The 25,471-nt window shown below is 41.8% G+C and overlaps 1 protein-coding gene across 7 annotated transcripts in view; it reads right to left on the bottom strand.

Moving 5' to 3' along the window:
* Positions 1-5,630: 5,630 nt before the first annotated feature.
* Positions 5,631-25,471, bottom strand: part of PAMR1 (peptidase domain containing associated with muscle regeneration 1) — a 193,028-nt gene continuing 173,187 nt past the window's right edge. For all 7 annotated transcript variants that reach the window (XM_063640981.1, XM_055281918.2, XM_055281916.2 and 4 more), the window contains 5 exons: positions 15,256-15,468; positions 13,394-13,460; positions 9,680-9,912; positions 8,297-8,589; positions 5,631-6,696 (listed from right to left, as the gene is read on the bottom strand). In XM_063640981.1, the coding sequence (XP_063497051.1) occupies positions 6,160-6,696; positions 8,297-8,589; positions 9,680-9,912; positions 13,394-13,460; positions 15,256-15,468 (1,343 nt within the window). In that variant the 3' untranslated portion in view covers positions 5,631-6,159. The remainder of the gene's footprint in view (positions 6,697-8,296; positions 8,590-9,679; positions 9,913-13,393; positions 13,461-15,255; positions 15,469-25,471) is intronic.

The following is a 25,471-nucleotide window of genomic DNA, read 5'->3' as shown; positions in this document are numbered from 1 at the left end:
TCCAGCGATGTTATTCTTGTTCTATTTTCTCTGTTCGCTTCTTTGTGAAATTCCTTGGTCATTCTGAAATGTGTATCACATCCCAAAAGTATTTTTCTTATAAAGTAATTTTCCTTAATAAGAGAAAGACAGAGATAGCAACCAGGTAATTTAGTTTTAGATTGAGATTACAGATTCAGAGTTGTTGTTTTTTTAAATTAAAGACTAAAGGACTAAATTATGTCTTTGCATAACTGCAGTGAATTGGAAGTTATCCCAGTTCACTCTGAGGTTTCATTTTATTAGCACCTGGACACAGCTCATTTGTAACACCCTGTTCGCCTTTCAATGGAAAATAAACAACTTTTCCTGAATTGCACATATTTAAGCACTAAGAAAGATCATTCCTTCCTTCTCTCTTGTGTGGAATTACTTTTTCCTAGAAACCATAAGTTCAGGAACATAACAGTCGTTTGTTTTTCTCCAAGAATTCAGTCTTGAATGTATTCCTCACCTGAGAAAGCTATTCGCTAATTTTATCTACTGACTTTTTTTTCTTTGTTGACAAAACTCTCCATCAAACCTCGTCCAAGCCTCTGGATAAACACTTAGTGAATTGGAATACAAACGTGAAGTGAGCCCTAAAAATCTCAGCCATTGAGACAGTCTTCTTAAAATGCTGGGCCTCAACAGCACATCCGGGCAGAGCTCTGCCAGGGAAAGCAAGTCCTGCTGCCAAGAAAAGCAAGGAGAGACCACAAATTGCTACCAAGCGACTCCAAAATGCTCTTTCCAACAGCCCTATCTTTCCAACAGCCCTGAAAAGATAAACTTCCCCAAGCCCTAGGGATCCAAAGTATTTCACTCAAAATTTTCACAGGATACTAAAGAAGGAGAAAAAATAAGGCAGGAGTAAAGATATGTGTCTTACTTCTTTGGCTCATCCATTGGCTGTCAGCTTTCTTCTTTTAACTCATCTGATATCATTTAAGATAATTCTCTGTTAGAACAACATGCAGTTGTGTCAATGCAATGAGACTCAAGGTCTTCATTCATGTCCAGGTTAGGACAACACAAAAACCCAAATTCAGGCCAGGCACGGTGGCTCACGCCTATAATCCTAGCACTTTGGGAGGCCAAGGCAGGCAGATTACCTGAGCTCAGGAGTTTGAGACCAGCCTGGCCAACGCAGTGAAACCCCGTCTCTACTAAAATACAGGCCGGGAGCAGTGGCTCACACCTGTAATCCCAGCACTTTGGGAGGCCGAGGTGGGTAGATCACCTAAGGTCGGGAGTTCACGACCAGCCTGACCAACATGGAGAAATCCCATCTCTAACCCCGTGTTTAATCTTATGTATTTTCCAAACTCTCTCCTTACTTATAATATCTTCCTTCCTTCCTGTCCATCATGCCAATGACTTGATTAAAGTTCTAACTGCCTGTGAATGAAAAGTTAACTGTCCTACTTGAATTGCCCCTTCCTCTCAATTCCTGTTGGAGTTTACGTAAGAAAATACAGAGTGAGTTGACTACCTAGTTACTCATGAAAAGTCCCATTTAGTGTATAAACCTGATCACTCCCAAGGAAAGTAAGTCTTGTTTAAATCATATAGATTTTACTTAAAGTTTGTGTACCATATGATAAAATTTATGTGATATGTAAAATTTAAGTAAAATCTGTATGATTAGGAAAGATGCTTATATACATACAGAGATGCTCCTCAGCTTACAGTGGGGTTCCATCCCAATAAACTCATCATAATTTGAAAACATCATAAGTCAATAATGCATTAAACATACTTAACCTACTTAACATCATAGCTTAGCCTAGCCTACCTTAAATATGCTCAGAACACTTACATTAGCCTACAGTTGGACAAAATAATCTAACAGCCTATTTCATAATAAACTATTAAATAGGTATCTCATGTACTTTATTGAACATGGTTCTGAAAGTGAAAAACAATGGTTGTATTGGCACTTGAAGTACGATTGTGCTGAATGCATATTGCTTTCATACTATCATAAAGTCAAAAAGTCACAAGTCAAGCCATTGTAATATACGTATATATTATATATACATATATATTATACATATAGTCAATGACACTATTCCAGCCAAAGACCACTAGAAACATACCTGTAATTGAACAAGTGGGATTTTTTGCTCCTTGCAATGAGGTAGGATGCACGTCATGGTGAACCAAGGGGTGTCTCATCAAGAGTGTGTTAGAAAGGACTTACAGGATTTGAGTTCCTGTTAAGTGATCTTAGGTTTCAAAGTGGGGCTTTGTTCTGGATTGGATGCTGTCAGGAAGTGGGAGTAATTCTATAATTGGCCATGTAATAAATCTTATCTAAAAGGAAAAAAGACTATAAAGAGCCTACCACTGTAATTGATGAAGAAACAGCAGTCACTCATATTAACTAGGAGAAGGCGATATTTGGCACCTTTGTAGTTTGCACAGTCACCTTGCTTTTGTCTGTTATTACAGAAGATATGAAGTGGTCTTGTTTGGGTCTTTATCCATCAAAGTCACAGAATAATTCTGACAGATATTGGCATTCTGTGAAAGTATCTTCAACAAGAGAGCATCACAGTCTCATTGGGAGTGCCAGATCAACTCCTGGGCACCAAAGCCCAGCTGGTATAATGTCAGATGTCAGGGGCTACATGGATACCTAAAAAAACAAAGCAATCATCACAAAAGAAATCAGAACCAAAGTACTCTGGATGAAGCAGGAGCCTTCTCTGGCACTCCCTGAAGGTGTCCTCAGTTGACAGCGACTTTTCCAGCATTAGTATTCCATAACTTGTGACTGCTTTGTTCCGTGTCAACTTAGGGAAACTGAAACTAGGTTGCAGAATTCCCTTCCCTGTATGGTTCCAGGTTAGAGTGAACACAAGAGAAATTGACATGAGATTTGGAAAGGAGAGTGAAGCAATGCCTACTTTCATGCTTTGAGAATTGTTTAAGCACATCAGACACTGTGGCAGCTCATACGCAATGTCACTATCTGTCAGCTCACCTTGTTGGGCTGAGAAAGCACCCAGGCCCACAGCTCCTCCAATGCCTGCTGGAAATCCTCCTCTGGCTTCCTTGAGTTCGGAATGGGTGAGTGTGCAGCTATGAGCAAAGGGCACCTGCTTCTACTACAGGTCACTCACATCATGGAGGCTGGAGGCAGCAAGAGACCAACACAGTTTTCCATTTGTCCTTGCTTTGCTGACTTCACATCCAGCTTTCCTTCCTGACCACTGGCCTGATTGATTTTAGGTCCAACACCAGAAACAAAGGCAACAGTCTTGCACAGACTTCTCCATCAGTGGCCACAATTTTGTGTGGTTATTGTAATCCCTTATTCTATAGGACTGTTAAAAGTTCTGATTCTCTGAAAAGCCCCTGACTTACATATGCTCAAGATTTCTAGCTTTGGAGTTCTATGCTAGGAGGCAAGGGCTATGTTACAAAAAGAGATGGACAACATTCCGATAGCAGCCAGATATGGCCAAGGGACAAGCTTGTGTGTGATCCTCTTTGCCTGCCTCAAAGTCTTAGGTGAGTGTGATCGAGTGTTCATAGCCCACAAGAGCAGTGCTAGGGTAGGAAGATCTAGGGGTAGTGGCAAATGGCAATGGAGCTATTAACCAAGCAGCCTGGGATGTCATTACCAAAATTTCAGGCCAGATTCAGCTTCTGAGGGGGCCAGAGTCATAGCTAAGATGATGTACATGTGAACCAAATCTGAGTAGGAAGGCAAGAAGAGAAAATAACACAAGTAGTAAAGAGAGCATTAAAAAGAAGTAGAGAACATGATATTCCAGGCAGAGGGTCAGGACACAGTCAGGAGACGGAGGGTGTGGGCATGTATGTGTGGAGTGCCTACCAAGGCAGTTGTGGAGCTGTGCCTAGCTGAAGAGCCCTGACCCTGCCAGGTATACCATGTATTATGTTCATTGCCTTACATGACATCTCACTTAATTGTCACAGCTATCACAGTAAAATCTCAAGATTTTATTATGCCAATTTACCAGATAATGAAGCTGAGGTAGAGAAGCTTAGTACTTGCCCAAAATCACTTTAGAAAAGAAGTTAAAAGACAGGAATTTGAATTAAGATCTATCTCTTTGATCCAAGTTCCATTACACCTTTTAAGATCCAAGCTTTCTAGGCTTAACGAAGAAAAACCTTTGAGTGACCTGATAAATATTTATAGAATCAAATCCTCCAGCCTCCGTCAAGGCTTCGGTTGATGACAACCTCAGGTTAAGCTGCTCACCAATTCCTGACCCACTGACACTGTGAGAGAATAAACACTTACCATTTAAGCCACTAAGTGATGGGTAATTTGTACTCAACCATCGATAACTAACACATCGCTCTTTGATTAACCCAGGAGGTTGGGCATGGAGGGTTGAATGAAAGGAGGAGGATGTGACTTATGGAAAGCCCCAGGAAAGGCTGACAAAAAGAGAAAGTAGAAGAAATTCTCTTCTGGCTCAAGACCCAGACATGGGGCCGGAGACAGGTTGGGAAACAAATAAAATCCTCAACCTCTGTCTTGGGCTAAAGTCCTTAAGTTTTCTGAGATAGATTAAGGGAACAGGGGAGTTCCTTTTTGGGTCTACATAAGGCAATTGTCTCCCAGAATGCTCGGTAACAAGCCTGGGCTCTCAGCTGTCACGTGGTATGGAAAAGACCAAGAAGTTCCCCCAACCCCCCAAAGGAGGAAAAGGAGGTTGCAGAGAGTCTGGCTGGGCAGTTTCCAGAGAAGGTTGTCACTGTGGTCATGAGGCTGAGTGACCCAGACAAGGGTCAAACAGGAGTCACCACCAGATGCCAGGAAGACCAGTTCCAGCAAGAGCTGAGGGGACGAGTCTGCAGGAAGGAATGCTGGGCTCCATGAAATAGAGAACACAGCACAAGTTACACTAATTACAGACTCTAGCATTAAATGTCAGCAACAAAAAGACCCACTACACACACCCAAGAACCAGCAGGAACTCGGGGGTCCCCACTCTCATCCCAATGCTTGAGGGAAGGTAAGCCTCCAAAGCACCAGCCTAGTGAAGAGACAGCTGGCGAGGAGAGCAGGGGAGAAAGGATAAAAAAGAAAGTCACCCCAAAAAGAGGGTCACTGCCAAGATTACTCAAGGTGTCTGACTAGACTGAATCCATGTTCTTTCCTTCACTATCCGGTGGGAGGTGAGTGTGAGGGTTGAGAGAAAAATCACTTAAGTTATAGACAATAGTGAAGCTACAGTTTCTTGGCATATCTAAACTTAGTGTGAGTAAATATGTGACTCCAATTCAGATGCTATAAAAGCATTCCATGAAGATTTATGGAGGTTCAAAGCAGGACTTTGTGTTGGATCTAGAAGAAAGAAGCAGAGGCAACCCCAAAAATCATCTAATCTCTGGTGTTTCTGTTTGTGCCTTATCAGAGGGTACCCATGTCCCTCCTCCCCTGGCCCATGACCCACTGAGCTCTGAGAGTTTGCATTAAAAAGATGGTATTGGCTTTGTCAAACACACTATTTGGGAATGATGGCCCTTGGCACTATTTTAAAGGGCTATCACCAAGCCATCAGCCCTGACACATGTAGCTCCGAGAAACAGCATGCAGAAATAAGAGCATAGCACATCTGTTTTGTAGTTCAGAAGCCAACCCTTATTTTATTAAAATGTGTACAAGAGATGGGGAAGGAAAAGGGCCAGACTGTACTGCAGCCATGTACACAAAGGCATGCACCACATCCCAGCTCTGCTGCCCTGGGCTGTCCCACAGGCAGCTCTCTAGAACTTGAGAGCCTCAAAAGGGGCCTCATGAAGCCCAGATCTTCCCTGGTCAAGTTGATGGCATTCGTGTAACTGAAAGTTGGGGAAGGCCACCAGGTCAGTGGAGTGGACAGGTTTTGTATACGGTCTTCTTTGAAGAAACTTACTTCTTGCAAGCCCTGGCATCTTCCAATTGGCTGTCCTAGTAGTGGAGGTGGCATCAGCCTACCAGCAATGGAGATCTACTCACCCTTCGCTGAATTTTGTCCCTGAAGTCAGAAGCCCTGGCACAGCCAAGTTCACAGGCCAAATCACACTTCAGGCCCACACTGCTTCACGCAATGACACATGTACAGATGGATATACAGAAACACCTCTCAAGGAGTGCATGAGCATGGTTCATTTCATGTTTCTTTCAATCCAGTCTTTAAAAGGCAACACCTTGGTGAAGGCAGTGGAGAGCCTGTGGCTGCATGTTTTATCATAGCTCCAGCTGACCAGTCCCATCAGATGCCAGCGTGGCTCAGGAGATGCTCGTCCCGGGAAGGACACAGCCGCGATGCCTCCTGTCTCTGCAGTGCAGATATCAGAAGGGGCAGCGGGGTCCCAGCTGGCACAGAACATGTTATCAGTAACACTCACCGGGATGCCATGGTCCTCATGCTGCTCCTCACACAGCAGCGAGTCCACCACGCTGACCACCCCAGAGCGCAGTGTGTCGTTCTTGAAGCCAGGGCTCCTCACGTCTGCCAGGACATTCCAGCCAGCCACAGTGATGTGGGACTCCTGGAAGGAAGTGCTGAGATCCCGACGGGCAGCGAGGCAGATGGGCTGGACTCGGGTGCTGATACGGGCCTTGTCTAGGAGCTTCAGGATGGCGATGTCAGCATCAAGCAGGATGGGGTCATAGTTAGGATGCAGAATGATAGCAGAAATCTACAAATGCAAGGAACAGGCAGGCAGCGATGGTGAGGAGCCGGCTCCACAGTGGACAAGAACAGGCAAGGCTTGGGGCTAAATTTTTGGGAGAAAATGTCTAAGAGGCAGCTATAATTATTTGGAGATACTTCACTCAGGAAATCATGGAAAACAACTACTCTAATTCCAGAATTGCAAACTGAAGTGCTTTCTAGGGCCTGGAAGGTGGGATTAAATAAGTGAAATGGACAGTTGAGGCTGCATGCCCATCTAAGTTGGGCAGTGGCCATGTCACTGCAGTCAGCCACTCCATGCTGAAATGGGACCAGCATTCTTGTTTTGCCAGAAAATGAATTCCAAATCTTTATCTGAAATATCTTGATGTTAAACAATGCTTGCAAATAAATAAATGATTAAAAATATGTGTCAGCACCATCAAGGCACAAACCCTCACAGGCTAAGTTTTCAACTTCTGGCCCACTGTAAACATTTCATTTACATTCAAGCCAGTAAATAGAGCTATACTCAGAATATTCCACAAGATTTTTTCACAAAGTCTTCCCTGATTTTCCCAGTCCTTGCTGGTCATGCCTTTTGATGGGAACACACATCTTGTAAAATGCTTATGTATATGTTCTATTACCTCAATCTCCTTTGAGTATATTGCCTTGGGGCTTCTCTTGTGTCACATTGTTTATGATATATTGGTCTGTCTCTCCCACTCAACTGCGGACTTTTCAGGGAAAATAAAACGTGCTCTATTCTTTTGTGTCTACTTACAGTGAAAGGCACATTGTGGAGGCTCAACAATAGATGGACAGGTAGGTGGATAGATGGAGAGATGGATGGATGGATGGATGGATAGATGGAGGGATGGATAGATGGATGGATCAATGGCTGGATGGATGGATAGATGGAGGGATGGAGGGATGGATGGATGGATGGATGGATGAGGGGATGGATAGATGGAGGGATGGATGAATAGAGAGATGGATAGACAGATAGGTGGGGGAATAAAAGAGAGTGAGGGAGTCAGGGAAAGACAGACATATATTGTAAATTTGTTAGGAGTATATCTAGGGTAAAACATCTCTGTCTACCTAGGACAGTGCCCAAATATAATAGGTGATTAACCTTTTTTTATTCAAAAAATATTTATTGATAATCTACTTTGAGCCAGGCACTGTGCCACACTGTGAGGGTACAATGACAAATAACAACATTCATGGAGCTAACAGTTTCAGGCAGAGCCAGCCATTAAACAAATAATTTCACTAATTTTTAATTTGTTACAATTTATGACATATGTTACCAGGTAACATATGCTACTAGGAGAAGTACATTTTACTCTTAGGTGATTAACTTTTGATGACCACAGTGATAGATGACTTTGCCTCTATCTTGTTTAAAAAATAATCAAGGTGGAAAAAAGACTCCACAGTCTTTCTAGGTACCCCGGTCTAGTATCTCAATATGAAATATTGAACATTGCTAAATGCAAGGCTCCGGACTGGCTGCTGACATGCTAAGGGGACAGGGCTTGGCATAATCACTGCTCTCCCGTGCTTGGAGTTTTTTGAGCCAGAGCCCCAGCTTCCAAGTACAAGCCCTCTCTTACCCGTAGGCTCTGGATGGTCTTCTCATCCCGGTCATCATCCCGGTAGAATTTCCCCAAAACAACTTTCAGGTCTGCTGTCTTGATCATGGTGACCTTCCCCAGGTCAGTAACACAGTGGGCAGCCACCACCACGGTGCGCTCATTCACCAGGGCACCGCTGCAGACTAGGAACCACGCTCCCTTGTGTAGGCTGCCATCATGCACCCCGCTGGTCCTCCTATAGATGGCCGCCTGCCACGGCCAGCGCAACCCTTGGGTCTTCGGAGCAGTGATGTTCTCAATTTTCCCACAGACTATGGAGAAAGTACCAGCTTAGTAAGATAAACTCAGACTTTGCCGTCCAAAGGAGAATGTGTCACTTAACCAGAGAGCACGAATCTGGAAAGGTGAACTCTATGGGCATGATGACCACTAAGATAAGTAACCCAGTTTTCTTCTCCCTTTAAATATTAATCAACCCACCCTGACATGGCTGGCTATAAAGTCTAGGGTTTGCAGTCAAATGAAACCTGAGTTCTGATCCCAGGCACTTACTATCAATAGAACTTTGGGCAAGTTGTCTAATCTTTTAGAGCCTCTGTCTTCTTGCCTGTAAAACGGACAGAACAATGATAATGGTCTCACAGAGCTCTTGAGGAGATTAAATGAGACAGTACATGCAAACAAACTCAAAATATCATGACTATCCTCATAGTCATGACCACAATGAACTAAACCATATTGTTCTCCTTTCACAAAGAGGATGGGGAAGGCAGCTTAGTAAATGCAGGCCCCTAATCCAGACACTTTCACATATTATCTCAGTACTCATCATCATAACCTTATGATGTAATTAATACCTCATTACATTTTTTTTTTTTTTGTATTTTCAGTAGAGACAGGGTTTCACCATGTTGGCCAGGCTGGTCTCGAGCTCCTGACCTCAACTGACCCGCCCACCTTGGCCTCCCAAAGTGCTGAGATTACAAGCATGAGCCACCGGTGCCTGATCTAATACCTCATTGCTTAATGACAAATACCCAATTAGTATCACTGGGTGATGAGTGTAAAAATTGGGGCTTAAACAGGGTAGCCAAGATTATATAACTTGAGGCCCTCTGGCACCTTTAACCCCTTTCCCCACTTGGTGACTTAATGACCATTTTCTCCAAGTAAATATGATAGAATCACCCAAGAACGTGTGCCTCTAAGATTTAGTGAGTCAATTTCTCCTGGGTAGTAAGGTTAAGCCAAAGGAAAAAAAGCTCTAAATATGGAATTTCAGATATCACCAAACTAGAGAAAGCACTGGAGATGCTTTCCCAAAAAGTAGCGTTAATGGTTTTTCTCAGGCAGCCATGAAAGATGGAGCACGCTCAAGCCCAAGAATGAGCCTTGACTCACTAGGGATGCAGGATGGTGCCCGCCCACTCCACTTCCCAGTCCTCAGACATGTCCTCCGGCTGCTGCCCAGGCGGCGGTAGAAGGGTGAGATGCACTCATACTGGAGCTGGGTATGCAGATGTTGGTATCCCATGGGCAGATCTCCAAAGGGAAGGGCTGGCTTCTTGGTAGGGGCGCTCTGCAGTTTCTGCTTGCTGAAGGCTGCTGAGTATAGCTGGTGTAATGGTGTCTCCCTTGGTCAGGAAACATGGGCCCAGAGAAACAGCAGGGTGAGAGAAAGTCATTGTGGCCTCTTTAGCATTCATGCCATGTTCCATGTAGATATTTGGTTACAGAAACAGAAAAAATCTCTGTCTCTGTTTCTCTCTATCTCTCTCTCTGTCTGTCTGTCTTTTGAGGCAGGGTCTCCCTCTGTCCCTCACTCCAGGATGGAGTGCAGTGATGCGATCTTGGCTCACTGCAACCTCCACCTCCTGGGTTCAATCAATTCTTGTGCCTCAGCCTCCTGAATAGCTGGGATTACAGACATGCAACATCACGCCCAGCTAATTTTTGTATTTGTAGTAGAGGTGGGTTTTCATCATGTTGTCCAGGCAGATCTTGAACTCCTGGGCTCAAGCAGTCCACTCGCCTTGTCCTCCCAAAGTGCTGGGATTACAGGTGTGAGCTACTCCGCCCAGCCAAAAATGGCTATCTCATTCTATGTCTCTCTTTCTTTCTGTCTCTCTGTTTCTCTGGTTTTTTTTTTTTCTCTCTCTCTCCCTGTCACACACACACACACACACACACTTTGCCTCTCCCACTGAGCAAATTCTCTTGTATACTTCAATCATTTTATGTCTCCATGTCTATTACTGGCATGATTCCAACTGCTTAAGATTTTAACCAAAGAGAATAATACCTGGCATAATAGCTGCTATCCAAAGGTACATTATACATGCACACACAAAGAAATTAATTGCAACATTAAACAGAAAAGGGAGTTCATTTGAATGAGAGAAATGTAGACTTCTTTTTCTCCAAACATTATCATAATGGGGCAATATCAGGAATTGACTCAAACTAAACTGTGTTGATACAGTAGCTTGATTTAGCAATTAGCAGGTGTAATTAGTACACCTCAGAGAATAGAACTTTCTCTCAGGGCACATGGATCGGGAGAAATATGAAGCATTGTGTATAAATGGGAAAAGGGGATATTAAATGAGCCCTGAAGCTGGAGCCCCCAGAGACCACTCAGGGATTATTGGGGAAGATGTGCACACATTCTGCAGGTTGTGTTCATTTTATGTTGGCACCTAATGACTGTCACCTGAAAAGTTGCAATTCCTTTAGGAATCTATGTTTTCATCCCTGTTTAATGAACGGACAAAGGAAGTGCAGAGAGGCAAGTGGAAGTACGCAGAGGCACGCAGTAAAGAAACTTGGTACCCAAGGCAGTGCTTACCAGTCACAATTTCCACCCTAGTGTCCCCCCAGTACCAATACATCATCGTAAGAAATCTATTTCATATGCAGTGCTTGGCTCAGAGCAAATATTCCGTCCTCTTTATTTCATTCAATAAATCTTTAGCTCGTGTTTATAATGAGGTCTGTAGCTCAGGGAGCTCCTGAACTTGCAAACAAGCTCCTCCCTTGGCCATGGAAGGTCTACACTGTCGTTGAGGGCTTCTGGATGAGGAGGTGGCTGCTGGAGATAGGGATACCCTTCACTTCAGCTGCCTGTCTTCCCAACAGATACTTAAAACCAAGTTTCAGCCTTGCTTTTTCATTTACTTGAGAAACCCGGCACTTTGCCACCTAACCTCCCATTAATATTGCTTTAAAAATAGGAAGCCCAGTAGTCTTTTCGAATAGTGCAGGGGCCCGTCTACAGCATGTGTCTTTGGGAAGAACAGGTTGATCCCACTTAGTGGAGAGTCCAGCCCTGGGAAATCACACAGATCAGGAAAGAGGGCAGAATTTGAATTTCACTGCCACCGTTTCCAAGGAAATGCCTTGCCCCTGAAAGGAAAAAGACAAAAATGGAAGGAGACAGCCTGAGGAGGGGTGAAAGACTGATGGATATTCTGACTTATGAATATTCCAGGGAACTTAGCTGTAGTCAATTTCAGTCACCGGAATTCGCTGTTACTATTTCTAACAATAGGTGAGAAATCACTGTCCAATGAATTATGTGTGCAAGGTACTTTGCTACAGCCTTTACATAAGACTCAAAGTATAGTGCATACGGGAGCAGACCAGGAAGCCAGATACTGAATTTACATCCTGGCTTTGCCACTCTAGCAACGTGACGTTGGACAAGTTACTTAACTTCTCTGAGCTTCAGTTACCCCTCTATAATATAAATGGTAATAAAATCTGTAATAAAATGGTGATAAATACCTACCTCAGAGGTTATAGTGAGGATTAAATGAACTAATGCATGAAAATACTCAGAAGAACAACCGGCACAGAGCAAACATGCAATAAATGTTAGCTATTAGTGTTGCATATAATCCTTAAAACAATCCCCAGAGACAGGTTGCTATGATTATCCCTACTTTTCAAAAGATAAAACTAAGGCTCAGCGGGTTTAGGAACTTGCCCAAGAATACCCAGCACTAAAGACAGAGGCAGACTCAGGTCTTGAACCTTTGTTTGTCAATCCAATTCATTCATTCGATAAATACTTACTGGGTGCCTACTATGTGGCAGGTACTGTTTTAGGCACTAGAACTTTCAGCATGAACAAAACAGATAATGTTCCTGGACGTGTAACCTTCACATTTTGGGGAGGGTGAGGGAGACAGAAATTGAACAAATAAACCCTTAAAAAATATGTAAGACAACAGGTGGAGAGAGATGCTAAGATAAAAACAGAAACAGAGTACAGGCTAGAGAATTCTGGGTAAAGGGGTCTACTAGACAGTCAGGGTGAAGATAGGATTGCTATCTTTAAAAGGATATTTAGGGAAGATCTCTCTCTGTTAGGCAAAAACTGAGCAGAGAACTGAAGGAAGTGAGGCAATAAGCCTGAGATCTTATGGAAGCAGGTTCCAGACAGAAGGAGCCACAGTGTAAAGTTTCCAAAGCAGAACTGTGTTGGAGTGATAGAGGAAAATCAAGGAGGCCCGTGTAGCTGAGTGGAGAGAGTGAGGAAGAGAATGTAGAAGAGATGAGTAGAAAGGGGCTACTCCCTCCCCACCAGGTGGACCCCACCTTTGTCTTTCCAGGAGGAAGGCTGAGCATACCAGAGGGCTCACATCCCTCTGCATGGCTGGTCATTTGTCTCTAGTTCCTGGGCTCCCCCATTCTGCCTCATCTCACTGGTTACCTCCAAGCATATCTTCCTAAATTATAGCTGACTGTGTTTAACAGAAATGTCATCTTCCTAGAAGCTGCCATAACAAGTACATAGTAACTTCAGGAAGACTCAAGTATTCAAGTCCGTTTTCTCAAAGATCATCTGAAAGTCTTGCTCTCCACCGGTCATCTACTTTCCCACGATCCAGTGAAATTTGTACATCTTCCAACAGTTGCTACCTCTTGGCTAAAGGCAGCTGGCTAATAAGCCTCCATCTAACAAGCCCTATTATTTCATGACCAGTTAGCACTAAATGTCCCTAAGAAACCTCAAACTGACTATCTTTGGCCAAACACAAGTGGGGAAGGGGAATGGAAGGGGAAATACTCATTGGCCTTCAGGGCAGAGTGCAGGTGTTTCGACCTCACCTTGACTGAACTTGCATTGGAAGAACTCTCCTTCTCACCAGGTCTGAAATCTTTGGTTCTCGGCAGGCTAGAAATGAAAAAGACAGTGCTGCACGATCCTTTTCCATATTCACCGTTCACATCATTCAGTTCAGATTCATACCTGACCCCCATTTTTTTTTCCATTCCCCAGGCTCCCAGAGGCAAGACATGTCAGCCAAGCTTGAACATCTCACTTTACAAAAGAGCTTGCTGCCTTTCATCTTGATTGACAGCACCCTCTGAAGAATCCAAGAAGAGCAGATGCCTCTGAAAGGCTGCCCCACCCGAGTGATTCGGGACAATGGCATCATAGATTAGGATCATCTGTTCATGTGAATGTAATTAGCAAACTTGATCAAAATGGAATAAAAGTCAAAGTGAAGGTTCTAAAACGTAGCCCACATGGGGAATTAGAAGGTTCTCTTTTGACACCAGACAGCAGTGTCAACCATAGATAAGTCTTTGAAAACTGATTCCTCCGTGTTCTTTCTCTGCCGTTAAGGCCCGTAACAATCACTTGAGGGCAATTCAAAGCCCAGTTTAATTTTGTTGAAGTCTCTCTTTCTTCACGAATGAAAAGGAATCCTTCCCATCTCATTTTCCCAATCAGGCAGCCAACATTCATCTAATTAGCAACTTAGAGAACTTTGGTTGTATTAATTTGTAAGAGAAGACTGGACAAAAATCTCCAAGGACATATGTGACACCCTTCCCATACTTAATGAAATAAAAATCAGAATTTGTGCTGGTGGGGATGAAGGTCGCTTCTGGCTAAAGTCTAAAGTGATTTATTCCTTTCACAAACCATTCCCTTTCATTCCTTTTCCCATGATTCAGGTTGTTGACAAACACCCAGAAGGCAAAGTAGAGGATTAAGACAATTATCTGGATAATCTAGGACAAGGACATGTTTTCTTCCCAGTAAACAGCCAGATCATTGTGGCCTGCCCCTAAATAGAGAGGCTGTTAACCTGAAGCAACTAGTGAATCAATTCAGTGAGAAACTATGCATCCCCACTGCCATTGGGGAAGGTTCAAACTTCTCTATACAATATTCCACTTTTCTGTCCAACCTACATATTTAAGTTTACCCCTTGATTCCTAGATTGCCTCACTTTGAATTTACCACGATGACTTCACTTCTGCCTACATCTCTTTTCTTTTCTGCTGTCTTCCATCTGGAATACCATCCCAACTCCTCTTCACATCTACAAATCCTCCCCAGCTTTCCAGACTGGCTTCAGTCCTACTGGATTCATGCAATTGTCCCTATTTCAGGAACGCTGATCTCTCCTTTTGCTGAACTTACACCACTCATCTCTTCCTATAACTATCCCTTGAATGTACAAGGGTTTACTCTCTGTCTTTGTTTTTAAACATCTTAACATCTTCAATCCTCCCCCTCCATAGGCTGGCATGGATGATGTGTCTATTTTGTTCTTTTATTTCTCGCATCAACTTAATATTGCATAGAAAGTAGATAAGTGGAGCTATGTAAATGCTTATACACTGCCTCAATTCTATACTTGGATTTGCATATATTAAACTCAGCCCTGTCATCTTTCCTAAACTGCTCTGATAACTACATTCCTCTTCTTGATCACCTCAAGGTGTTGTGATCAGGGAAAGCAGGTCCTCTTGAGGTCAAAAAAAAAAAAAAAAAAAAAAAACAGAAGCAAATGTTTTTAGGATGGTTTCCAACCTCAGAGTTATATATGGTTTCAGAAAGGACTTAAGAGAGAAAGGCATTTTTCCAGGGGCTTAAAAACATGCAAAGGAGCTACCAAAAAGTCTAGCAACTTCATCAATGTCTGTAGACTTCGGAAACAATTTTAAGTTACCTTTTATGCAGATGGGCTGTTTCCCTGACCACTCTCCATTCTGCTGGCAAGTTCTTTTCTCATTGCCACTAAGAACATAGGAGTTGTTACAAAAGAAAGACACAACGGTGCCAATTTTAGCATGGCGTCCATTGATAAGCCCAGGGCCCCCTGTTATTCTCTGGTACCCATTGACTGGGCCCCCAGGGTCTGAGCAGTTTCTTTCTTCAAGGACTAAAAGAAAGTAAAAGAAAAGGAGAATTGTTAAAAGTCTGAATTATTCCATTTTAGAATAGAATCTTTCGTTTCATTGAACTAAAAATACAATTATATAGGATCTGGTGCTCAAAAGAATTACTAAAATAAATCTTAGAAAATTCATACATTAGACATGTATTTCCTTTGTTTTCATAATTTATTCTTAAATTGAAAAATCTAATTCTATATATAAATAAATTTGATGCCAAATCTGGCTCTTATATCATCTTGTCCATTTCTTTCTCAAACTGTAGGAACTAGGCAGCCCTGAGTAAAATAAATATCTCACCTAAATTTTATTATCGGTATACAAGGATTATTGTTTTTCAGTATTGTTGTATTATCTCCTTCATTCTTTAAAGCTTGGGCAATTAAAAACTATTCCGTTTCCTATTTGTATTGTACCCAGAAAGTTGAGCTGCTTAGAAATAAGAGTACATACATAAAGTGAATTTAGATTTTGTATTTAATCTCTAGGAAAATAAGTGTGTTCAAAGTTATAGTTAAAAATACTAGAGAACAATATAATTGTAGAGATACAATAAATTTCCCTTGATCTCCAAATATAACTTTCCATCTAAGTATTTGATATTCATTACAGAGGTATTTCTATTCTTTGACTCCTGTTGAATGGCTATTAAAGTAGAAATGGCATCAGCAGCTATTCTGAGCACTAAACAGGATTTTTAGATATATTCTGGAAATATTCTATCCGATAGGTAACATATTTCTCTCAAATAGATTATGACACTGTACTGAATATGACTTGCCTAAGGAAGCTGAGCTCCCATAGAATTCAAACTTCGACTACTTGATTTGGGTACCAATCACTCTATCAGCCTATCAGCCTCCCTGCTTTCTTTTCTCTTTACTTTCTGTTTTTTTTTTTTTTTTTTTTTTTTTTTTTTTTTTTTTTTTTTTTTTTGAGACATGGTCTCACTCTGTCACCCAGGCTGGAGTGCAGTGGCACAATCTCAGCTCACTGCAACCTCCATCCCCTGGGCTCAAGTGATTCTCTCACATTAGGCTACTGAGTAGCTGGGACCACAGGCGCACACCAGCTAATTTTTGTATTTTTAGTAGAGATGGGGTTTCACCATGTTGCCCAGGTTGGTCTTGAACTCCTAAGCTCAAGCTGTCCTCCCACCTTGGCCTCCCAAAGTGCTGGGATCACAGGTGTAAGCCACCACAACTGACCTTAGTTTCTTTTTTTAATATAAATAATTTCAACTTTTATTTTAGATTCAGGGTGTACATGTGCAGAATTATTACCTGAGTATATTGCATTATGCTGAGCTTTGGGGTACAATTGATCCTGTCACACAGGCATTGATCATAATATCCAGTAGTTTTCAACCCTTGCCACCTTTTCTGTCTCCTCTTCTAGTAGCCTCCCTGGTTTCCTTAAAATCATTTATTCTAAGACACAGACAGGCTCATCCCTATAAAACAGTCTCTGTGCAATGCTACTGTGTTTTTTTTTTTCCTTCCTTCTTTTTATTTTTATTTTATTCTAAGTTCCAGATACATGTGCAGGATGTTCAGGTTTCTTACATAGGTAAACGTGTGCCATGGTGGTTTGCTGCACCTATCAATCCATCACCTAGGTGTTAAGCCCCACATGCATTAGCTATTTATCCTGATGCTCTCCCTCCCCCTCACAACCCCCCGACAGGCCCCAGTGTGTGTTATTCCCCTCCCTGTGTCCATGTGTTCTCATCATTCAGCTCCCACTTATGAGTGAGAACATCCAGTGTTTGGTTTTCTGTTCCTGCATTAATTTGCTGAGGATAATGGCTTCTAGCTTCACCCATGTCCCTGCAATGGATACGATTTTGTTCCTTTTATGGCTGCATAGTATTCCATGGTGTATTATGTACCACATTTTCTTTATCCAGTCTATCATTGATGGTCATTTGGGTTGATTCCATGTCTTTGCTATTGTGAGCAGTGATGCAATGAACATACATGTGCATGTATCTTTATAATAGATTTATATTCCTTTGGGTATATACCCAGTAATGGGATTGCTGGGTCAAATGGTATTTCTGGTTCTAGATCTTTGAGGAATCACCGAATTAGTTCAATCACCTTGAAATAATTTACATTCCACCAGCAGTGTAAAAGTGTTCCTATTTATCCACAGCCTTGGCAGCATCTGTTGTTTCTTGACTTTTAAATACTCGCCATTGAGACTGGCATGAGATAGTATCTTGTTGTGGTTATTTACATTTCTCTAATGATCAGTGATGTTGAGCTTTTTTCAAATGTTTGTTGGCTGCATAAATGTCCTTAAAATTCATAAGGAAGCAAAAAAGACCCCATATAGCCAAGACAATCCTAAGCAAAAAGAGCAAAGCTGGAGGCATCATGCTAACTGACTTCAAATTATACTATGAGGTTATAGTAACCAAAACAGCATGGTACTGGTACAAAACCAGTACCTTTGAGAAGTGTCTGTTCATGTCCTTGGCCCCCTTTTTAATGGGATTTTTTTTCTTGTAAAGTTGTTTAATTTCCTTGTAGACTCTGGATATTAGACCTTTGTCAGTTGGATAGGTTCCAAAAATTTTCTCCCATTCTGTAGTTTGTGTGTTCACTCTGATGATAGTTTATTTTGCTGTGCAGAAGCTCTGTAGTTTAATTGGATCCAATTTGTCAATTTTTGTTTTTGTTTCAATTGCTTTTGATGTTTTCATCATGAAATCTTTGCCTGTGCCTATGTTGTATGGTATTGCCTAGATTTTCTTCTAGAGTTTTTATAGTTTTGGATTTTACATTTCAGTCATTATTCCATCTTGAGTTAATTTTTGTATAAAGTGTAAGGAATGGGTCCAGGTTCAATTTTCTGCATATGCCTAGTCAGTTCTCCCAGTACCATGTATTAAACAGGGAATCCTTTCCTCATTGCTTGTTTTTGTCAGGTTTGTCGAAGATCAGATGGTTGTAGATGTGTAGTCTTATTTCTGAGGTCTCTGTTCTGTTCCATTGGTCTACGTGTCTGTTTTTATACCAGTACCATGCTGTTTTGGTTACTGTAGCCTTGTATAGTTTGAAGTTGGTTAGTGTGATGCCTCCAGCTTCATTCTTTTTGCTTAGGATTGTCTTGACTATATGGACTGTTTTTTGTTTCCTTGTGAATTTTAAAATAGTTTTTTCTAATTCTGTGAAGAATGTCAATGCTAGTTTGATGGGAATATCATTGAATCTATAAATTACTTTGGGCAATATGGCCATTTTCACAATATTGATTTTTCCTATCCATGAGCATGGAATATTTTTCCATTTGTTTGTGTCCTCTCTGATTTCCTTGAGCAGTGGTTTGTAGTTCTCCCTGAAGTGATCTTTCACTTCCCTTGTTAGCTGTATTCCTAGGTATTTTATTCTCTTTGTGGCAGTTGTGAATGGGAGTTCATTCATGATTTGACTCTCTGCCTGTCTGTTGTTGGTGTATAGGAATGCTTATGATTTTTGTATATTGGTTTTGTGTCCTGAGACTTTGCTGAAGTTGCTTATCAGCTTAAGAAGTTTTTGGGCTGAGACGATGGGGTTTTCTAGATATAGTGTCACGCCATCCACAAACAAAGAAAATTTGACTTCCTCTCTTCCTGTCTGAATACACTTTATTTCTTTCTCTTGCCTGATTGCCCTGGCCCAAACTTCCAGTACTATGTTGAATAGGAGTGATGAGAGAGGGCATCCTTGTCTTGTGCCAGTTTTCAATGGGAATGCTTCCAGCTTTTGCCCATTCAGTATGATATTGGATGTGGGTTTGTCATAAATGGCTATTATTTTGAGGTATGTTCTTTCAATACCTAGTTTATTGAGAGTTTTTAACATGAAGGGATGTTGAATTTTATCAAAGGCTTTTCTGTGTCTATTTAGATAATCATGTTTTTTTCATCTTTAGTTCTGTTTATGTGATGAATTATGTTTATTGATTTGCACATGTTGAATCAGCCTTGCATCCTGAGGATAAAGCCAACTTGATCGTGGTGGATAAGCTTTTTGATGTGCTGCTGGATTTGGTTTGCCAGTATTTTATTGAGGATTTTTGCATTGATGTTTATCAGGGATGTTGGCCTGAAGTTTTTTTTTTTTTTTTTTTTTGTTGAATCTCTGACAGGTTTTGTTATCAGGATGATGCTGGCCTCATAAAATAAGTTAGGGAGAAGTCCCTCCTTTTCCATTGTTTTGAATAGTTTCAGAAGAAATGGTACCAGATCCTCTCTGTACCTCTGGTAAAATTCAGCCATAAATCCATCTGGTCCTGGGCTTCTTTTGATTGGCAGGCTATTAATTACTACCTCAATTTCAGAACTAGTTATTGGTCTATTCAGGGATTCAAATTCTTCCTGGTTCAGTCCTGGGAGGGTGTGTCCAGGAATTTATCCATTTATCCTAGATTTTCTAGTTTATTTGCATAGAGGTGTTTATAGCATTCTCTGATAATTGTTTGCATTTCTGTGGGGTTAGTGGTGATATCCCCTTTATTATTTTATATTGTGTCTATTTGATTCTTTAATTAGTCTCTCTTTTCTTTATTAATCTAGCTATCTATTTTATTAATTTTTATTTAAAAAACCAGCTCCTGGATTCGTTGATTTTTGGAAAGAGTTTTTGTGTCTCTATCTCCTTCAGTTCTGCTCTGCTCTTGGTTATTTCTTGTCTTCTGCTAGCTTTGGAGTTGGTTTGTTCTTAGTTCTCTAGTTATTTTAGTTGTGATGCTAGGATACCAATTTGAGATCTGTGTAGCTTTTTGATGTGGGCATTTAGTGCTATAAATTTTCCTTGTAACATTGCTTTAGCTGCATCCCAGTGATTCTGGTTTGTTGTCTGTTTGCTCTCATTGGTTTCAAAGAACTTCTTGATTTCTGCCTTAATTTCATTATTTACCCAGGAGTCATTCAGGAGCAGGTTGTTCAATTTCCATATAATTGTGTGGTTGAGTGAGTTTCTTAATCTTGCATTCTAATTTAATTGTGCTGTGGCCTGGGAGACGGTTTGTTATTATTTCAGTCCTTTTGCATTTGCTGAGAAGTGTTTTACTTCCAATTATATGATCAATTTCAGAGTAAGTGCTATGTGGCACCAAGAAGAATGTTTATTCTTTTGTTTTTGGGTGGAGAGTTCTGCAGATATGTATCAGGTCCACTTGGTCCAGAGCTGAGTTCAAGTCCTGAATATCTTTGTTAATTTTCTGTCTTGACAATCTAATATTGACAATGGGGTGTTAAAGTCTCCCACTGTTTTTGTATGGGAGTCTAAGTCTCTTTTTAGGTCTCTAAGAACTTGTTTTATGAATCTGAGTGCTCCTGTATTGGGTGCACATATGTTTAGGATAGTAAGCTCTTCTTGCTTCATTGAACCCTTTACAATTATATAATGCCTTTCTTTATGTTTTTTGATATTGTTGGTTTAAAGTCTGTTTTGTCAGAAACTAGCATTGCAGCCCCTGCTTTTTTCTGCTTTCTATTTGCTTGGTAATTTTTCCTCCATCCCCCCTTTTTTTTTTTTTTTTTGAGATAGAGTCTCACTCTGTCACCCAGGGTGGAGTGCATTGGCACGATCTCGGCTCACTGCAAGCTCCACCTCCCAGGTTCACACCATTCTCCTGCCTCAGCCTCCCGAGTAGCTGGAACTACAGGCACCCGCCACCACACCCAGCTAACTTTTTTGTATTTTTTAGTGGAGACAGGGTTTCACCGTGTTAGCCAGGATGGTCTCAATCTCCTGACCTCATGATCTGCCCGCCTCAGCCTCCCAAAGTCCTGGGATTACAGGCATGAGCCACCGCACCCGGCTTTCCTCCATCCCTTTATTTTGAGCCTTTGTGTGTCTTTGCCTGTGAGATGGGTCTCTTCAACACAGCACACCAATGGGTCTTCACTCTTTATCCAGCTTGCCATTCTGTGTCTTTTAACTGGGGCATTTAGCCTATTTACATTTAAGGTTAATATCGTTATATGTAAATTTGATCCTGTCATCGTGATGCTCACTGGTTATTTTGCAGACTTGTTAATGTAGTTGTTTCATAGTGCCTTGGTCTGTGTACTTCAGTGTGTTTTTGTAGTGGCTGGTGACGGTTTTTCCTTTCATTGTTCAGTGCTTCCTTCAGGAGCTCTTGCAAGGCAGGCCTTGTGGTGACAAATTCCCTCAGCATTTGCTTGTCTGAAAGGGATTTTATTTCTCCTTCACTTATGAAGCTTAGTTTGCCCAGATATGAAATTCTGGGTTGGAAATTCTTTCCTTTAAGAACGTTAAATATTGGCCCCTAATCTCTTCTGGCTTGTAGGTTTCTCCTGAGATATCCACTGTTAGTTTGATGGCATTCCCTTTGTAGGTGACCTTGCCTTTCTCTCTGGCTGCCCTTAACACTTTTTCCTTCATTTCAACCTTGGAAAATCTGAGGATTATACGTCTTGGAGTTGATCTTCTTACAGAATATCTTGCTGGGGTTCTCTGGATTTCCTGAATTTGAATGTTAGCCTGTCTTTCTAGGTTGGGGAAGTTCTCCTAGATGACATCCTGAAGTACGTTTTCTAGCAGCGTTCCATTCTCCCTGTCTCTTTCAGGTACCCCAGTCAGTCACAGGTTTGGTCTTTTTACATAATCCCATAGTTCTCAGAGGTTTGGTTCATTCCTTTTCATTTTTTTTTTCTCTAATCTTGTCTGCCTGTCTTATTTCAGCAGGATAGTTTTCATGTTCTGAGATTCTCTCCTCCATTTTGTCTATTCAGCTATTGATACTTGTGGTTGCATTGTGAAGTTCTTGGGTTGTGTTTTTCAGCTCCATCAGGTCATTTATGTTCCTCTCTAAACTGACTATTCTGGTTAACAGCTCCTGTAGTGTTTTATCATGATTCTTAGCTTCTTTGCATTGGGATAGAACATAGTCCTTTAGCTCAACAAAGTTCATTATTACCCACCTTTTGAAGCCTACTTCTGTCAATTCATCCATCTCAGCCTCAGCCCAGTTCTGTGCCGTTGCTGGAGAGGTATTGCAATCATTTGGAAGAGAAGAGACACTCTGGCTTTTTAAATTTTCAGCACTTTTACGTTGATTTTTTCTCATCTTCATGGGTTTATCTACCTTCAATCTTTGAGGCTGCTGACCTTTGGATGAGATTTTTGTGGGGTCTTTTTTGTTGATGTTGTTGTTGCTTTCTGTTTTTCTTTTAACAGCCAGGCCCCTCTTCTGCAGGGCTGCTGCAGTTTGCTGGAGGTCCACGCCAGACTCTATTCACCTGGGTCCCTTCCACACCTGGAGATATCACCAGTGGAGGCTGCAGCAAAGCAAAGATGGCTGCCTGCTCCTTCCTCCAGGAGCTCCGTCCCACAGGGGCACCAAACTGATGCCGGCTGGAACTCTCCTGTATGAGGTGTCTGGCCACCCCTGTTGGGAGGTTCCACCCAGTCAGGAAGCGTGGGATAAGGGACCTGCTTAATGAAGCAATCTGGCTGCTTCTTGGCAGAGCAGGTACACTGCACTGGGGGAAATCCCACTTGTCTGGACTACTGGTCACCTCAGAGCCAGCAAGCAGGAAAGACTAAGTCTGTTGAACAGGAGATCATAACTGCCTCCCCACAGGGGCTCTGTCCCAGGAAGATTGGGGTTCTGTCCATAAACCTCTGGCTGGAGTTGCTGGAATTCCTGCAGGGAGGTGCCACCCAGTGAGGAGGGATGGATCCAGGTCCCACCTAAAGAAGCAGTCTGGCCACAATCTGCCACAGCCACCATGCTGCACTGTGAGAAATTCTTCTCCATCCAAACTGTCCAATCTTTCTGGACCAGTGGGGAAAAATGGCCAAGTGAAACCGCAGTGATGGCTGCCTCCCCTCCCCCTGGGAACTTGGTCATCTTAGGCAGTCTCCAGCCTGCTGCCACTGGCCACAACCCAAGCAGCCTCCAAGAGACTGCACAGCTCTGTGCTTGAGACCAAAGGCCCTGGTGGCATGGGCTCACAAGGGGATCTCCTCATCTGTGGGTTGCACAGATCCATGGCAAAATTGTGGTTTCCCTGGCAGGGTAGCATATCACTCACCGCCTCCTTTGGCTGGGGTGGGAGTTTGCCTTACTCCATGCAGCTCCTGGCTGGGCCATCACTCCACCCTGCTTTTCCTCGCTTTCCATGGGTCATGACAACCACCTAGTCAGTCTCAGTGAGAAAACCTGGATACCTCAGCTGAAAGTGCAGGATTCACTTGCCGTTTTCATTTTTCTCAGTGGGAGCCACAGACCAGAGCTGCTTCTAATCAGCCATCTTGGCCCCCACAATTATGCATTTGATATGCTTTCTTTCCTGTAACTCTCCCAATTGCTTTCCAAGAAACTTACTTGGTTGCCTCCAGGCAAAAAAAAAAAAAAAAAAAAAATCTCCATTCAGATAACACCTCTAAAATATTAGAGAATTAAAAATAAATAACTTTCCTATGTGCAACTTGGCAAGGCTGCAACAATTAGCCAAATCACTGGTTTGTCTACTCTAAGACCGTCCATAGACTATGTGAAAGTTGATCTCAGTGACACTCCGTATGCCTTTGGACTATGTAATATCAGCATTTTTTCTGGCAAATGAATCCAAAGCCCCCATTTTATTAATAAGTATAAAAAAGGGACCCCACTGAGTAAGCCGTTTAAAAATACTATGATGGTATAAAAAGGGTAATGGGTTTCTTGATGCTTCAAGTGGACTCAGAAAACTCCAGTGCTTATATTTTCAGAAATGCCTCCATGATGTGGGAGGAAAAGGCAGATAAAGCAGTCCATGTTGCTTCACTGATGGTGGTAGCTTCTAATAGCATAGATTCATTCATTCTGAAAATTGAGCTTAGTAAGCACCCATTGGGGCCCACAGACCGAAATTGTCTCAAAAACATAATATGTTATGCTTGAAAGTTTTATAAAATGGAATTCGTTGCAGGCATAAAAATTGGGAGATTTCATTTAAAAATCTATATTATTCGTTTCTAACATAATTCAGATCTGAAACCCTGGGCCTGTATTCCCATATAGCAATAATCAACTGGAGTTGAAAAGTGTCTTTGCTTAGAAGGGAGCCCTATTCTTCACAGCCCCCAAGGGCTGCCTAGTTCTAGCAGGCATGTGAATCTGCAGCCAATTAGCCTATTAAAGGGCTATAATTTTTGTAATTTAAGTGGAGCTCCCCATCGATTTTGACCATTGCTAGATAGAGCTCATGGCCAAGAAAGATTGAGTGATATTTAAGACCAGTCTTGGAATACTGAGAGAATATGAACTATACTCTAGCCACATCTGCCTCAGCAGAAGATAAGAAATCCTTTCTATTGTTGGCTTTGACAGGTAAGCCTGACAGCTGGGTTTTTCTGCCCTTGGAAGGAAGTGCTTTCATGGTCCACTAGGCTCCCACTCTGTTACTTTCCAAATGCAGGGTTCTAATGGCTCATAGCTCTACTATATTTAATGTGGGTTTAACTAGCAGAAACTTTACAGAGTTTTTGAGCTCTTGAAAGTAACAAAGATTTAGAACAATTTGGATCCTTTGTTTCTTTCACTAAGCAGACTTTAAAAGAAGACTTAAAGAGAAACTGAATCAGGACATACAAACACCTCTGCCCAAGGAATATAGCTATATTTCCATAATGCTTAGATGTGTATTCTTTTATAATCTGGCATTTCTGAAATCAAATCACATGTGATGTGTACTTTTCATGTAGTATTTCCTTCCTCACAAACCCAGAAAAGCTATAATTAAATCAATGGTACAACTTTAACTTGATGAGATCTTAGAATGGAGAACCATGAGAACCATTATTTGGTTTTAAGTTATTGCTTACGGAATGTCATCAGGATAGAGCCAAGTGATGCTTCTGAGTTAGGATCCAATAGAAGGTACAATGTACTGAATGTGTGTGTCCCCCCAGTATTCATATATTGAAATCCAAATCCCCAATATCATGGTATTAGGATGTGGGGCATTTGGGAGTAGATTAGGTC

This window comes from Symphalangus syndactylus, chromosome 6 (genome assembly GCF_028878055.3).
Source record: "Symphalangus syndactylus isolate Jambi chromosome 6, NHGRI_mSymSyn1-v2.1_pri, whole genome shotgun sequence".
Classification (NCBI taxonomy): Eukaryota; Metazoa; Chordata; class Mammalia; order Primates; family Hylobatidae; genus Symphalangus; species Symphalangus syndactylus.
Note: the sequence above shows the minus strand (reverse complement) of the source record. Positions and strands in the feature narration are given on the sequence as shown.